At 39.3% G+C, this 15949-nt stretch overlaps 1 protein-coding gene across 1 annotated transcript; it reads left to right on the forward strand.

The window, feature by feature from the left end:
• The first annotated feature begins 97 nt into the window (after window positions 1-97).
• Window positions 98-10710, forward strand: LOC131444845 (ornithine decarboxylase 1-like). Its single transcript, XM_058615528.1, has 10 exons — window positions 98-207; window positions 4804-4918; window positions 5358-5531; window positions 5619-5791; window positions 7746-7962; window positions 9218-9301; window positions 9450-9612; window positions 9963-10078; window positions 10198-10412; window positions 10514-10710. Exons 2-10 carry the CDS (start codon window positions 4817-4819, stop codon window positions 10557-10559), a joined length of 1290 nt encoding a protein of 429 aa, XP_058471511.1. The 5' UTR covers window positions 98-207; window positions 4804-4816; the 3' UTR covers window positions 10560-10710.
• Window positions 10711-15949: the final 5239 nt, after the last annotated feature.

Below are 15949 nucleotides of genomic sequence, written 5' to 3' on the forward strand. Positions count from 1 at the left end.
CCTCAGACGGAAATAGCATTCCTGAGTAAATCACAATGGATATGTAAATGTAAAGTGTCTGTATTCTGGTGGGATATCTTGGATATAAGGGACAGAGCTCCCATTCACCGTGGAGTTTGGTCTGCTTAACAGAAGCTACCACACATCAACTGTGTGTCACACAACTTACTGGATGTATTTTCTACCACTGGACATTTCAATAAACTGGTATGTTAACCCTTCATTTCTAATATTGCCTTGTTGAGACCTTTGTTCTAAATAGTTAAGAATCTGTTATTGAAGATTTATTTAGTCTAGTTATATGGTGAGATTTAACACTCATACCCTCCACCTCTGAGTTGAATAGAAAAGATTGAGTATCATGTCCTGTAAACTGTTGAGTTACATTTCTGACCTCTGAATACTTCAACCCAGGTGTCTCGGCTATTCTTCCATGTTCAACAAGGGCTATACCCTTCACCTCTGAGTTGAATAGAAAAGATTGAGTATCATGTCCTGTAAACTGTTGAGTTACATTTCTGACCTCTGAATATTTCAACCTAGGCATTAAGGCTAATCTTCTATGTGGAAAAGGTCACTGAGTGGTTTTTATAATATAAACCCTCCCTGAACTAGACCAGTGTCAGATTTCTTGACAATAGGATTGAATTCTTAAAGGGTTTACATTTTAAATGATTGGTAAACTTTAATTCCCACAATATTTAAAAGTAAAGTTAATTGTTGTTTAAATGGAGTCAGATTAAAGAAATATTTACTATACTTTACTTTACTTTGGAAAACCTCTTGCTAACGCCGGAAAGACAGAATACTTCTTGGGGAGAGATTGTTACTTGGTGGTAGATATTTCCTCCCCTACAGTTGCAATAATAACACAAGTAGCTAGATTGTTTTGTCCTCAATAACAGCTGCTATGCTCCTCCCTGCCCTGCTTGAGACAAAGTAAAGCATAGTAAGCAGCTGGTTTGTTCAGGAGAGATGTCATCAAGATGTCCTTTACAACATTTCTTTTGTAATCTACATAGAACTCATTTGCATAACACCATCTAATGGAAAACACCCTGCTAACACGGAGGTACTGTCTTCTGACTCAAGAGGGAGCTTGAGATGTGAAGCATATCAGCACACAAGACATTAGTTTATTGCTGATGGATTGAGTTTCAATACAGTTACATTCAAAAACACTACCTTTTCAAATAGTTGCCTGTGTGTTTTCAGTGTATTGCACCGACCCTGTTAGCATGAATCCCCTTTTCTACAGAAAGATTATAATGAAAAATTCACTTATAAAACACAAATGTTTAATCAAAAAAATAAATATTTGGAGGTGGGTTGATGATGCATGTGGCCATATATGCATTCAGAGAAACATAGGTTTTTGTTACTCATAATTTAATTGTGATTAATTTATGAAAAGTACTCATATTCATAAATGAGAAATATTAAAAACGATTTCAAAAATAATGTTTATAGTATGTGGATCTGAGATAAAGTAAATATATACATTGTATTTATTATTATTAGTAGTAGTAGTAGTAATAGCAGTAGTACTAGTTGGAGCGGAGGGCACAGTGGGGTGGATGGAGGAGGATCTGAGGGAGCGGGAGGAGGTGGCGATATGGAGAAGGTCGGAGAGATACAGAGGTGGTGATATTGGCTATTGATATTAGCTGAATTCTGGACCAGTTGAAGTTTATGAAGGGATTTGTCAGGGAGACCAGAGAGGAAAGAGTTCCAGTAATAATCCCACTGCATTAAAACCCCAATAATGCAGTGGGACCAGGAGATCCTGGTGGATTCAGCCAGAGCCAGTGGATTGCTTTTTCAGCTTCCCCAGAGTTCCTTGGTGGATCCACTCAGTGTGGCTCCACATTGTCCCAGCTCCTTTAGCAGGCATGCTGTTGATCTGCCCACGAAGCCTCTGGCTCCCACCTCCACTGGGTACAGCCTCACACGCCACCTACTTTCTCTGCTCTCTGCGACCAGGTCTCCATACTTCACCTTCTTTCTCTCGTAGGCAGCTTCCAGTCTGTATTGAAATACTGTACTGCATTTAAAGATTAGAGGCATCATTCAAAGCCCCCTTTTAATAACCAAAAAAATCAGGAATTACATGTAAAAGATATGGATATTCAGGAAATTTAAAGTTCTTCATATAGTCAATTTCATGGTTAATTGAACCTGTAAACATCTGAAACTGATGCATTCAATAATTATTGTACAGTGAAGAGCTACTCAAAATGTATTATTTTATCCCTCGGTTTTTTTTATTTTTGTTTTATTTTATAATTTGAGGTACATTCAATCTTTTGAAAGCCAATCCTCTTTGAGGGCTGGTAAAACTTAACTGGTGGGTCCAGAACGTTTATTTACCAAAGCCTTGTTTGAAATTTTTGCCAGGAAATCAGGAAATCACCCAGGTATCCTTATACAAGTATTTAGGAGTTCATATTGATAATCTTCTCTGCTGGAAGACACATATTGTTAACCTGTGCAATAGATTGCAACAGAGGCTATATTTTTTGTGGAGATTAAGATTGTACGGCGTGAGCAGCCACATCATGATGATTTTCTCCCGTGCCATTGTAGAGAGCATCATTAGATATGGGATCACCTCATAGTTTGGCAACCTAACCATTAAGCTCAAAAGCAAACTGGCTGGCATGCACAAAACAGCAATGAAAATCATAGGGAGGGAAGAATATGAGCCCATACAGAGTATTTATGAGCATGCAGTAATTTCCGACTCCCAACACCCACTCTTCGCTGGAGACAAAACCTTGCCATCAGGGAGAAGACTCCGTGAGCCGTTATGCAAATCTAACCACCTTATATTATCATTTGTCCCTGCTTTCATTGAGCTGACAATGACAATGTGCAATAGAATAATGTGCAAAAAACGGCTTAGCAATTTAGCACATAGCACTTTATGTTTTTATGTCCTGATGTTGTCTGGGATGTAGAAGAATTCCAAAGCGTAGGCTATGAGCAGATGTGGTACTGACCCATAGGCATTACCTAGGTCTAGCGATATGACGTGTAGATCTTTCTTCTCCCTCTTAGTGGTATGGATCTCTTCCCAAATCATGGAAGTATGCTCTACACAGCCAGGGAAACCTGTGATCCTGGCTTTCTGGCAGCTGGTATCGAGGTAGTTGTTCTCTGTGAGGTAGGTGGTCATTCTTCTTACCATCACAGAGAAGAAGATTTTCCCCTCCACATTTAGTAGGCCTATGCTCCTAACTGGTAAATCCTAACTGGTGGGTCCAGTACATTCATTGTTTACTGTCCAAACAAGTTTACCGTTTACCAAAGCCTTGTTTGAAGTGTTTGTGTGAATGAGTCCTGTCACTGGTACCATTTGTCAAGCATTTCAGTAAACAAAAAATGTCCACCTTTTTTGTTGTTTGCATTTTCTCGTATTTTCGCAAACCCTCTTTACCCAGTCTTTCTCTTACATATTTCTGAAAATGATGAAACATTGGGATTATCACAGACTTGTTTTTACTTCATAGTGTCACGCAATTTTTTTTTTTTAGCTTGAGTTCAAATATTTCATCTGCAGCATGTGAAACAAATTTCACATATTTGCATTGTATTTATTCTCATGGTTTGTGCAACATGCTTTACAAAAATAATATTTAGCTGAGACATGAAGCCTCATGTATACATTTCCTTTCCTGTGACTATTTCAAAATAAAAGTCTGATTCAGGTTAATAACCATTTTTAAAATCTTTTGGCACAGTTTGTTTCATTGTCTATTAGGGCTGAAACATTAGCTTGATTAAGTGATTACATTATTAAATTAATCGGCAAATATTTTGATAATCAATTAATCGGTTTGATGGTTTGTGAATATGTTCTGGTTTCTTTGCTCCATATAACAAATACATCATTAAAACTGAATCATTTTGTTGGTTTAGAGACAGAACAAGACATTTGAAAACATAATTTCCTTCAAATGTTCTTCTATTACCTTGTTATGATTTTTAGCTGCTGTAACACTGCAGATTTATCCACGTAGAATGAATAAAGCAATATCTTATCTTGTCTCATTTAATTTTTTTGAGAATAATTAAATAAAATATTTTAAATTTATGAATAATTTATTGTTTCAGTTTTGTAGGACTTAGTACTTCTTGTACTGTGTACTTTTGGAGTAATCCAAAACTGAGATTATTCGTCTATATTTAAAAAACAAACAAACAAGTATCACTTTAATTCATAAATGTGATCTAACAAAGGTAAAGGGCAAATATACGCATTTATTTTGCTTGTATTTGAGATGAATTAAATCTCTGTTGGGTATTTTAACGTAAAATTGTTTGATTGTGGTGAATTAAAAACCCAAAAATACAGCGGGTCCACCAGACCCACGAACACTGGCTAAGTAACAAAAATATGTACCTCATACAAGTAGTATGAGGTACTTTTACTGTACTTTGAAGTAATCCAGGGTAAAATTTCACTTTTGACAACACCAACCTCTTCAATGTAGTTACTTCACAGTAAATTAGTTAGCAATATCCATCTTTTATATCTAAGTTAGTGCATCACTGTCCTGATTATTTATTGCATTGACATCATATAGTTATCTTTGAGTCAGCAATCTTGTTTACTATTTCTAGCCATTTTACAGGGTCTTTGTGCTCACACGCATACATATACAAACACTTACACCTGTATATACTGTATATATAAGATATATATATACAGTATATAGAACTGTTTTTTTTTTTTGTTGTCTGTCAAATAAATGGTTTTAATGATTGTAATCACAGTTTGCCTCAATCTCTTTCTTCCAGAGTAACCAACAGGATGAACACTGCCACTCCCACTGAAAATGAATTCACTCTCCTGGAGGAAGGATTCTCTGCCCAGGATATGGTTGACAAGATTATCAATGAATCATCTACGACGGTAATGTCACTTTTCCATGATACAGTTATAGACCTACTTGGCTCAGATCGGTCTAATATTCTGCATAAAATGTCTCAGAAATTATGAAAAAGAAAACCTTTTTTCCCCCAAATAAATGTAGTACAGAACAGGAGATAAATGAAATATAGCGTTTCACCATTCATTCACCGAAAGTGCATTCACTTTCATTGCTTTACTTAGCCGATGTGTCCCACTCTCTTGCCACTGTCTCCATTGACACAGCAATCTCTACCTCTTTCAATCTCCACCACTTATATGTGTGTCCGTGTTCAGCAAACACTCTCTTGCTGGTTTTGGCTATAAGAATCGGTTTTGGGAAACCGGTGGAACAGTGGTCATACCTGTGGAGCTAAATGTTTTATTCTCTCAAAGAGACTATTGTTGACTGCTTTTGTCTCTTTCATTTTCTACATTGCAGGATGACATGGACGCCTTCTATGTCTGTGACTTGGGAGATTTGCTGAAGCAACACCTGCAATGGGTGAGGGCCCTGCCTCGTGTCACTCCTTACTACGCTGTCAAATGTAACGACACTCGGGAAGTGGTTAAGACACTGGCGTCTCTGGGAATTGGCTTTGACTGTGCAAGCAAGGTGCATTTTTGTGAGATATTCAAAGTTGACATGGTATTGGAAACTTGTGCTTGTTGTATTTCTAACTATTTTGTTCCCTCTCTGTAGTCAGAGATTCAGCTGGTTCAGTCTCTGGGAGTAGAACCAAGCAGAATCATCTACGCCAACCCCTGCAAGCAAGTTTCTCACATCAAGTATGCTTCAGCAAATGGGGTCCAGATGATGACCTTTGATAGTGAGGAGGAACTTATCAAAGTGGCCCGTTGTTATGACAATGCCAAGTAAGACACTTCATCACCCATGATACTATAAAAAGATTACTGTGAAATCTACAATACCTTGCTGGCAGTAACTGACAAGAAGGTTGTTGTAATGCATTTCACAGTATGCTTACTGTAATCTAAATTACAGTAACCATTAGTTATTATGATCCTATAGTATAAGTACTGTATTTGCTCTCACATTAATATGGTGTTGTATTTTCCATCACAGTACTGTTACAGGAATTACTAGATAGATTTTAATACTATAAACTGTAAAATGATTAAACCATTTTGGTAAAAAAGAACAAAAAAAAACAGCAAGTTTGAACAGTGTCAGTTTGAAAACACATACGCAATCCAAAGAAAATAATAACAACAGCACTTGAATCTTATTTATGCATACAACATTTGTTAATGTAGTACTGCTCAGACTGAAAGACTGAAGAAAAAAACAGGAAGAAAAAAAAAAACAGGAAGCCATAAGCTTGAGTTCAAACTATTCTTCTGACCTCCTGTTGAGCTCTGAAAACTCAGTAGTTTGTAATAAAACGTTTGTAATAAAAATAAGGCCCATTTATACTAGGAGGCTGAGATGAGCGGAGCCTTTCGTCTGTATTGTGCGTTCATTTTGTCCATCATTGTGAAGCAAAGCAATCCCACCAGAATGTGTGAAGGCAGGATAGAGTCAATAGTCCAATCAGTCAGGAAAACGACAAAGAAAATTGATGCAGGCATTTGAAAATGGCAGAAAGTTTAGACAAATGTCTCTGTGAGATGGTGTGGGGTTCAGATCGACATAATTCTGCACCATCTCACAAAAACGGGGGAAGACTTCTGTTATTCGGATCAAGCACAATAAAATTACTTCTTCAAATGGTTGCCATGTTAGTTGCCCTCTAGAGGAAATATTGCATAACGTCCATACTGGGATGAAAAAAGCAGCCCTGGCATTATTGGGCAAGGCTGCCCACTGCCATTGGTCAGACAGACACCAGACACCTGCAGACAGTACAGTTAAATATGTGCATGTGCTACCAAGTTCCCCAATATGATAAGCTGAGTAGAACATGCTGTGGAAAAGAGCACTTAATGCAAGAGGACCAATGTACTCGCTTTTGGCTCTTCTATACAGTTCTAGCACTACTCTACTTGGTTTGGTATCAGACACACTGTTTTCCATCACTATATCAGCACCTCAACATGTGCTGGGTCGTCATAGCATGGCTGCACACAACTACTGTGACATCATTTTAAATTCGGCACAAACACACAAACTATTGACGAGAAAAGCAGCTGTTTTCAGTGAATCATTGGAATCAGTTAATTAAGAAGATTTGTTCACCGAATCGTTTAGTAGTTCCTGAATCACCGGCAGGAACTAACAGGTTGTGATTCAACTCACGATCAGCAGCTTTTGGATTTAAGGAAGTATTTTTAACTGTTTTTTTTAACTACATTTTTTAACTAAAGGTTGCGCATTGTTTGGTTTGATTTTTGTGTTGGACGTTGCGCTCATGACTCTTCCACTGACAACACCCTCTGACCAATCCGTGGCTAGCAGTCTGTTGACGTCACATTTTAGTATGGCCCAGAGGCTGCCGTTTGCTGACCACTGATTTGTATGAACAAATGTATGAAAACAATTACATCGAAATAAAACCATACTGGTAATATCCAAACACTTGTTTAATCAGCAGTTACTGTGTGGAGCTGGTTCAGGTATTTCATGATACTCCTGAATTTCACTTCATATGGATTTAAGAAGGCTACCCAAATACTGAAGTAGTTGAATGATACTTAATATCACTGGAAAAATAAAATATATAGTTAACATGAACCTTTGTATGGGGTTAGATATATATTTGTAGTTAGTTAATTGTATGTCATTTATCAGTTGAAGTGTCATCTGAATACCTGTTGACATGAAACCTGTTGTTTACTAATACAGTCAACATTTCTGTCTTGTGCACAGGCTGGTGCTACGAATCACAGCTGATGACTCAAAGGCAGAGGTTAGTCTCAGTATGAAGTTTGGGGCCCATCTCAAATCCTGTCGAGGTCTTCTGGAGCGAGCTAAAGAGCTGAAGCTGGATGTGATTGGTGTCAGCTTCCATGCTGGCAGTGGCTGCTGGGATGCTATGGCATACGTAAAGGCAATCACAGATGCTGACTTTGTTTTTCTTATGGGGGTAAGACATATATCTGTGAAAAATAAATATAATAATGTTCCCTTATTTGTCACATTAAAATATTTCAGATCACGCAAACAATTTTAAATGTAGGCAAAAATAACGCATGTAAACACAAAGTAAACATCTTATTCTACATAATCTTATTCTACCTCTATTACGACATGAATTAAGATTTTTCCTGATTAAGGTGTAATACATGCTTAATAATTACTAATAAAGGTCTGGTATGCTACTTATATGCATGTTAGTAAGCACCTAGTTAATGGTGAATATTTGTTCCCTAATCTAAAGTGTTATCCAAAGTTTGCCTTTTAAATTGTTGTTCTCCTCATCTTTGCCACCATCTTCTACTTATCGGGGTCTGGGTCATGGGGGCAGCAGCCTTAGCAAAGAAGCCCACACGTCCCTCTTCCTAGCCACATCGTGTGTATGTTGCTTTACTCAGACACTGACACACACACAGATGAATGCTGAATGCTGCATGTGCAGAGTGACTAAGTCTTAGGTGTAGTGAAAAGAAATGCATAAACTATAAATGCTTGTCAAATCTTAAGATGGACACACACATCAGCCCCCAATGACAACTTTTTAATTCCACCTCTGTTTTACAGCACCTGACAATTTTACATTTTGTTTGACTGGATCCAGGCGACTTTCTAGATCTGTGTAGAACTTTACCATCTTCTGTTCGATGTTGTTGCTATAACACATCTGAAATTGTTAAATGGGACTGAACCATGATATATTTAAATTGCTGTCAAATCTGTAATCTGAATCAGATCCAGATGAAACTTATTCTGATGGGCGTGTCTGATTCTGCATACATGCACCAAAATGTGTTCAAATATGGAATGGAATGAAACATACTGCACATGGGTGATTACGTACCCATCACAAAATATCCGCATTGATCCGTCAAACATTGATTGGTTCTGTTGCCATGGGATTTTACTTTTACAAGTTTTGCATGAAATTTGTTTTCTGTTAAACATTGCCATTCCTGAATCCAAAATATCCACATATTCCGAGGTTTTTTTCCACCACTTACACTCACGCTCATTCTGAAAAGAGTCCTCTACTCTGCTGCTTAAAATGAAATCAACTTTTTTGAAACTTTATTATGATGATCTGAGACACGAAATTAGCAAATATACAAAAAATTTATCAGGAAGGAAGCAAATACTTTTTCCCCAGAATTTCACAGTCTTTTTATGCAGCAAAGTAAACAAAGACTTCATCTTTTGATATCTAGGCTGAACTTGGGTTCAAAATGGATCTCTTGGACATTGGTGGTGGATTCCCTGGTACAGATGATGTTAAACTCAAATTTGAAGAGGTAAAATTACCTTTAAAATATTTTGCATACTGAATATATACATTTTTGTATCTACACATTGAGGATTTGCTGCCTTACTTTACTAGATGAAGCATTATTAGATTTATTTTAATCTAATTTATAAATTGACACTTTTTATTCTCTCTAGCTCACAGCTGCTATCAACCCTGCTCTGGACAAGTATTTTCCTGCTGACACTGGTGTTAAGATCATTGCTGAGCCAGGACGCTTTTATGTAACTTCTGCTTTCACACTGGTTGTCAACATCATTGCCAAGAAGGTCATCATGGACGAGGAGTCAGACTCTGATGGTAAAATAATCGTTTTATTTGTTACTAACATTTTTGCCTGTTCAAAATTGACATTTTGGTGATGTGACAAAGACATTTGTAAAATGTGACAAAAAAGGTCACACAAATACAGACCAATGGCTTCAGTGACTTGGAGGCATTTATAACGTTTACGAGAACAAAAAGTGTAAAGTTACATAAATAAATAATAGTCAACAAGTGCAGGCTATTAAAAAGAAAAATCATCCTGATAAATCTTTCTTTGTTGACTCTTGTTGTCATTTCAGTAAAGTCAACTTCTCAGGAGTACCATGTAAATTTGCCAGCTGAAAGGCAGCAGTGAATTAAATTAAATTACGCTTTCTTCACAGATAAAGACAAAGTGATCAACAACAAGACTCGGATGTACTACATCAATGATGGAGTGTATGGATCTTTCAAAGTGATACCCTTGCACAACTTTAAGGTTCTGCCAACACTGCATAAGGTAATCAAAAATGAAGGAATAAAATGGTGACAAGTCAAATCATCACACATTTTGATCAATGAAAGGTGAAACTAATTTTTCATAACAATCAATCGCTTTCTTTTTTTCACTCTCCTCAGAAGCCAAAGCCAGATGAAACCATGTACCCATGTAGCATCTGGGGCCAAACCTGTGATGGTGTGGATCACATTGTTGAGCAGTGTTTCCTGCCTGATCTGCAGGTGGGCGACTGGCTGGTCTTTAAAAACATGGGTCACTACACCATAGCTGCCTCCTGCTCATTTAATGGATTCCAAAGACCTGACATTCACTACATGATGTCTCGTCCTGCCTGGTGAGTGATTTGGTCACTTTTCAAGCGCCTCAATAGTAACTTCGGCTAGATTTGACTTTTGTTTTTGGGGAATCTAACTTTGATCTGCTTTGTGTCTCCAGGCCTCTCGTGCCTGCCAACTCCTGTGGAAAGGTCTCACCTGTGTGAAAGTCAGAGTTTGAATGGGTTATATAGATGTATACATATATATATATATATATATATATATAATATATATACTGTACATAAACAAGAAGAAGATAGGAATCACATAAAATCATTTTACAAAAACATGAAAATAAATGAGTGATACATTATACAGACTGTGACTATTGTGTGTAATTTTCATTTAAATGTCTTTAACATAGACTCTTGTTATAAGTGGTGCATGCACGCTAGACCCCCTCTAATACAAAAGAAAGGAAAACTGGGGTGCACAATTTGTGCCAGAAGACCGCCCACAGTCAAGCAGACTGGCGCAGATAACCGGATATAAACATTTTATTTTGGAGACTAGCGGGACATGCTCTTGTGCGCAGCTGCAGATCTGTCAGTGTGGACACACGTCTTCTCCACAGCAGGTGAGACATTTGATGAGTGAGTCGATCATATGAGGGGCCGTATAGGCCATTATTCCTTTTTTACCTCACACATACACAATTTTACCTCTCACATACACTCTTTTACCTCTTACATTCACTTTTTTTAGCTCTCACATTCACTAGTTTTGGCTCTCACTTACACAATTTTACCTCTCACATACACAAAACACCTCCCACATACACTCTTTTAGCTCTTACATTCGCTTTTTTTAGCTCTCACATTCACTATTTTTGGCTCTCACATACACTTTTTTTAGCTCTCACATTCACTATTTTGGCTCTCACATACACTTTTTTTTAGCTCTCACATACACTTTTTTTTAGCTCTCACATACACTTTTTTTAGCTCTCATATTCACTATTCTTGGCTCTCAAATCCACTTTTTGTGTGTGTGTGTGAAGCGTTTTTGTGTGAATGCAAGGTACAAAAAAAGTATGTGTATGAACGGAAGGCCTTCCGGTCATGTGACGAAAAGCAGGAACTGTGAACAGGTAGCGCCTCATGACGGATGGGAGAGAACGAGAGCGCCTCGGCCAAGCTGCCGCTTTATTGAACAGTCTGCTATCTTCACCAGAAGCCATTCAGAATGTATCAAATAATACATCACTTCAACAACCTGCTACAACCAGACATGCCTCAGTTGACGGTGAAATCACGTAAAACTAAACGTAAAACTAGTATGAAACAACAAAATACTGCCACAGCAAGAGGCAACGCTTTGAGTGTCTCTCTCTCTCCCTGTGTCATGTTATGAATATAAAGATTAGCACTCCATTACCCAGCATGCCACAGTAGGGATCCTACTGCATGTGCAGGAGCCCTGGCCGGACAGCAAAGAGAAGTAGCCATGCAGGTAGCACTGAATTTGCCTCTTCCTCTTCTTGTCATCTCACACTTGGACTACTGCACCTCCCTCCTGGCTGGTCTCCCTGCCTGTGCCATACGACCTCTGCAACTCATCCAGAATGCAGCAGCTCGACTGGTCTTCAACTTACTAAAATTATCCCACACTACACCGCTCCTCCGCTCCCTTCACTGGCTTCCTGTAGCTGCTCGCATCCACTTCAAGACTCTAGTGCTTGCATTCCATGCTACAAACGGATCCGGTCCAGCCTACATCCAGGACATGATCAAAACCTACACCCCAGCCCGCCCACTCCGCTCTGCATCGGCAAACCGGCTTGCTACCCCCTCACTGAGAGGATCCCAGAGGCATTTGCAGAACTCGAGTTCAGTTGTTCACTGTCCTAGCTCCCCATCAACATCTGGACAGCGGAAAGCCTCCACATCTTCCGCCACGGACTAAAAACACATTTCTTCCGACTCTACCTTGACTAAGACGACGGCGACAAAAAAAAAACAAAAAAAACTTATACATCGCACTTATGACTAGCACTTCATAGTTTGGCTTACTTGAAGCTCTTACTTACTTCTTGCTCTTATTTGTACCCAAATGTTTAAATGCACTTATTGTATGTCGCTTTGGATAAAAGCGTCTGCTAAATGACATGTAATGTAATGTTATGAATGTTTGGATTTAAAAAGCTGTTGAATAATACAAACAAAGACCAAAGATCACGCATTGCCTGCTTCTTAAAAGCAAGACAACACATGGTGTCAGAAGTGACCCTGAGCAGCTACGGACGAAAGATTTACCACGGGGGAGCCACGGAAAAAAAAAGAAAAAAGAAAAGACAAGACGCGTGAGTGAAACGTGCTAGCAAAGCAATATGCTACCACAGTTTGCTACAGCGTGTGATGGCTACGGATGGCAGTGGAAGTGAAGTGGGGGACGAGGGACAGATCGAACAAGTAGAAGAGGATCTTGTGCCTGAATTGGAGGACAACCAGCAACAGGACAGTGGACGTCCCGGTACCCCAACGAGCAGTCATGGATAAGTCTGCCCACTTCCATTCAATTGACAGGTAATCTTGCTTATAACTGGAAGCGTTTTAAGCAAATATTTAATATATATCTAGCAGCAGGTGGAGCAGGGGCGGATAATGAAAAACTGAAAGCTTACATCCTTTTGCATTATCATTATCGGAGAAGATGCTTTGGACATATATAATAGCTTTCGGCTGGATGAAGCTAATCTGACTTTGGCCGAGCTAATGACAAAGATTGAAGAGTACTTTGTGCCTAGTCAGAACGTGACCCTTGAGCAGTACAAGTTTTTCACCCATGACCAAAAGCAAGGAGTACCTTTTGATCAGTACTTAGCAAAGCTTCACACACGAAGCAAACATGTGAATTTGGCACTAGTGAGAGACAGGATCGTTTGTGGCACAGTGGATATTGCACTCAGAGAAAGACTGCTCAGAAAGACTGGACTAATACTAGACAAGTGTGTCAATATGTGCAGAGCAGCAGAAACCACTTGAGCACAAGCAAAAGAGCTTGGAGAGGTGCATGCATAAATACATAAAGAACAGAGGAAAAAGAAAACATTTACCAAACTAAAAGACCAAAAAGAGAAATCAGCAGAGTTTAAATGTGGTAAATGTGGAGGCAGCCACAAGCCAAAATCATGTCCTGCATTTGGAAAATCCTGTAACAACTGTGGAAAGAGAAATCACTATGCTAAATGTAGCAAAGCAGCTTCAAAACAGAAAGTTCACACAGTTGATTAGGAAGATGAGGATGATGAGGAGTTCACTGTGGACGTGGTGCAGGCTTGAACTGAAAAAGAGGAATGGATTGTGCCAATCGCGATGAATGAGACAATAATACCATTCAAGTTAGATACAGGTGCCCATGTAAACCTGCTGTCTTTGGAAGACTAAAAAAACACTGACAGCGAAGAGCAAAAATCATCCTGTAAAAACGAAGGTGACAGGATACACTGGAAAACATGTTCCTGTTAAAGGCGGATGCATCGTAACCTTCAAACACAAAGGTCGGCAGATAAGAGCACAGCTACTGATCGTGAATATGAGCGTACAAACAATCCTGGGACTCAGTGCATGTATTAAGCTCAATCTGGTCAAAAGAGTGTTTGTAATGACGTCACCAGATACTGCAAATGATCATGACTCACTCATGGAAGAGCATAAGGACTGTTTCGAAGGACTTAGATGTCTATCTGGAAAACACAAAATATGTGTGGATAAAAGTGTATCTCCTGTTGTGCATCGCTGCAGGAAGATCCCGTTTGCACTGTGGGAAAAAAACTGAAAGATGAACAAGCGCATGGAAAGATTAGAGGTCATCAAGGAAATAGATGAGGCCACTGAATGGGTCAGCTCACTGGTTATCAGGCAAAAGAAAACAGGTGCTCTGAGAATGTGCTTGGACCCAAGGGACAAGTAAAGCAATCAAAAGAGAACATTTTAAGTTACCAACCAGAGAAGAAATCAGAGCACAGTTTTGCTGGAGCTAAATGGTTCAGTAAACTAGACACTTCGTCCGGTTTCTGGCAGCTGAGGCTAGATGAGAAAAGTTTGAGGCTATGCACATTCAACATGCCAGAGGGCAGGTACGGGTTTTTTCGTCTGCCGTATGGTATCTTGTCAGCGCCTGAAGTCTACCATAAGACTATTGCCCTGATTTTCGAGCACATACCAGGAGTAGAGACAATGATGAATGACATCATAGTCTGGGGGTCTACTCGAGAAGAACACGATGAAAGACTGAGAAAAGTGCTAGACAAGACAGGGGAAGTGAATCTGAAACTTAACAGAGATAAATGTGAGTTCGGAAGGAAAACACTTACCTTTGTGGGAGATGTTGTCAGTGAAGAGGGGGTGAAGCCAGACCTGAGAAAAACGTAAAAATGGAAAGACCAAACAACATAGATGAGATCAGACGGTTCCTAGGGATGGTCACCTATCTCGCCAAGTTTGTCCACAACTGTCAACACAGTCAGCACCTCTCAGGAGTCTTCTTGAACAAAAGAATGAATTGATCTGGTCCCATGAGCAGGAACAATGTTTTCTGAAATTGAAAGAGACTCTTACACAGGAGCCCGTGTTAAAGTTCTACGACCCAGAGAAGAGTACCAGGATCTCAGCAGATGCATCACAGTACGGCCTGGGAGTGGTGCTGTTGCAGCAACACGACGAGCAGTGGCTACCTGTCACCTATGCATCCAGAGCCTTGACAAGTGCTGAGTGCAGGTACGCTCAAATTGAAAAGGAACTGTTAGCTAGCATGTATGCATGTGGGCGTTTCCATCAATATGTCTATGGCCAAACTTTTGAAGTGGGAACTGACCATAAACCTTTGGTGCCCATCATGTCCAAACCTCTAAATGACGGTCCTTTGCGGATACAGCACATGCTAATCAGACTGCAAAAATATGACGTGCACATGATATATAACAGGAAAATACATGTACACAGCCGATACCTTGTCTAGAGCAGTGGATAAGGAGGAATGTGAGGACAGCGAGAAAAGTGAAAGAAATACAGGCATATGTGGACGTGATTGCGACTTCTCTGCCAGTAACTGCAGACAGAACAGAACAAATATGGAGAGAGACTAATGCAGACGAAATAATGAAAGAACTTAAGCGTACAGAACAGAAAGGATGACCTGAAAATAAGGACAACCACTAAAGTGTAACCAATAATTGGGTTCAAGTCTAACTCTAATCCCCTCCCCTCTCTTTTGGAACCAGCTCTCACCCTGGGCCAAAGACACTCTCTCCACTTTTCAGAACCAGCTCAAAACCATCCTCTATGAGCTTTTCATAAGGGCTGGCTCAGGTAATCCTGAACCATAATCAAAAATAAATTATGTTTTTTACATGAATTCACCTGTTCATCAAGAACATTCAAGAGGCTCTCCATGTCTTGTCCTAAGGCCCCTTTCCTGGCACGATACAATTTGAGTAGTCGAGAAGAATAGGTGTCTAGGGCTGCTCTAAATGTCCCCAACAGGTCCTTGGTAGTTACTTGGTAGAACTGGCTGCAAATCTGTAGAGCATGAAAGAAACAAACAAAAACAAAAA

Source organism: Solea solea, chromosome 18 (assembly GCF_958295425.1).
Source record: "Solea solea chromosome 18, fSolSol10.1, whole genome shotgun sequence".
Classification (NCBI taxonomy): Eukaryota; Metazoa; Chordata; class Actinopteri; order Pleuronectiformes; family Soleidae; genus Solea; species Solea solea.

Coding starts and splice junctions, on each gene's coding strand:
- LOC131444845 (XM_058615528.1), top strand. CDS start 4,817: ATGAACACTGCCACTCCCACTGAAAATGAATTCACTCTCCTGGAGGAA. Junction 10,079..10,197: donor TTCTGCCAACACTGCATAAG/GTAATCAAAAAT, acceptor CACTCTCCTCAG/AAGCCAAAGCCAGATGAAAC. Junction 10,413..10,513: donor ATGATGTCTCGTCCTGCCTG/GTGAGTGATTTG, acceptor TTGTGTCTCCAG/GCCTCTCGTGCCTGCCAACT.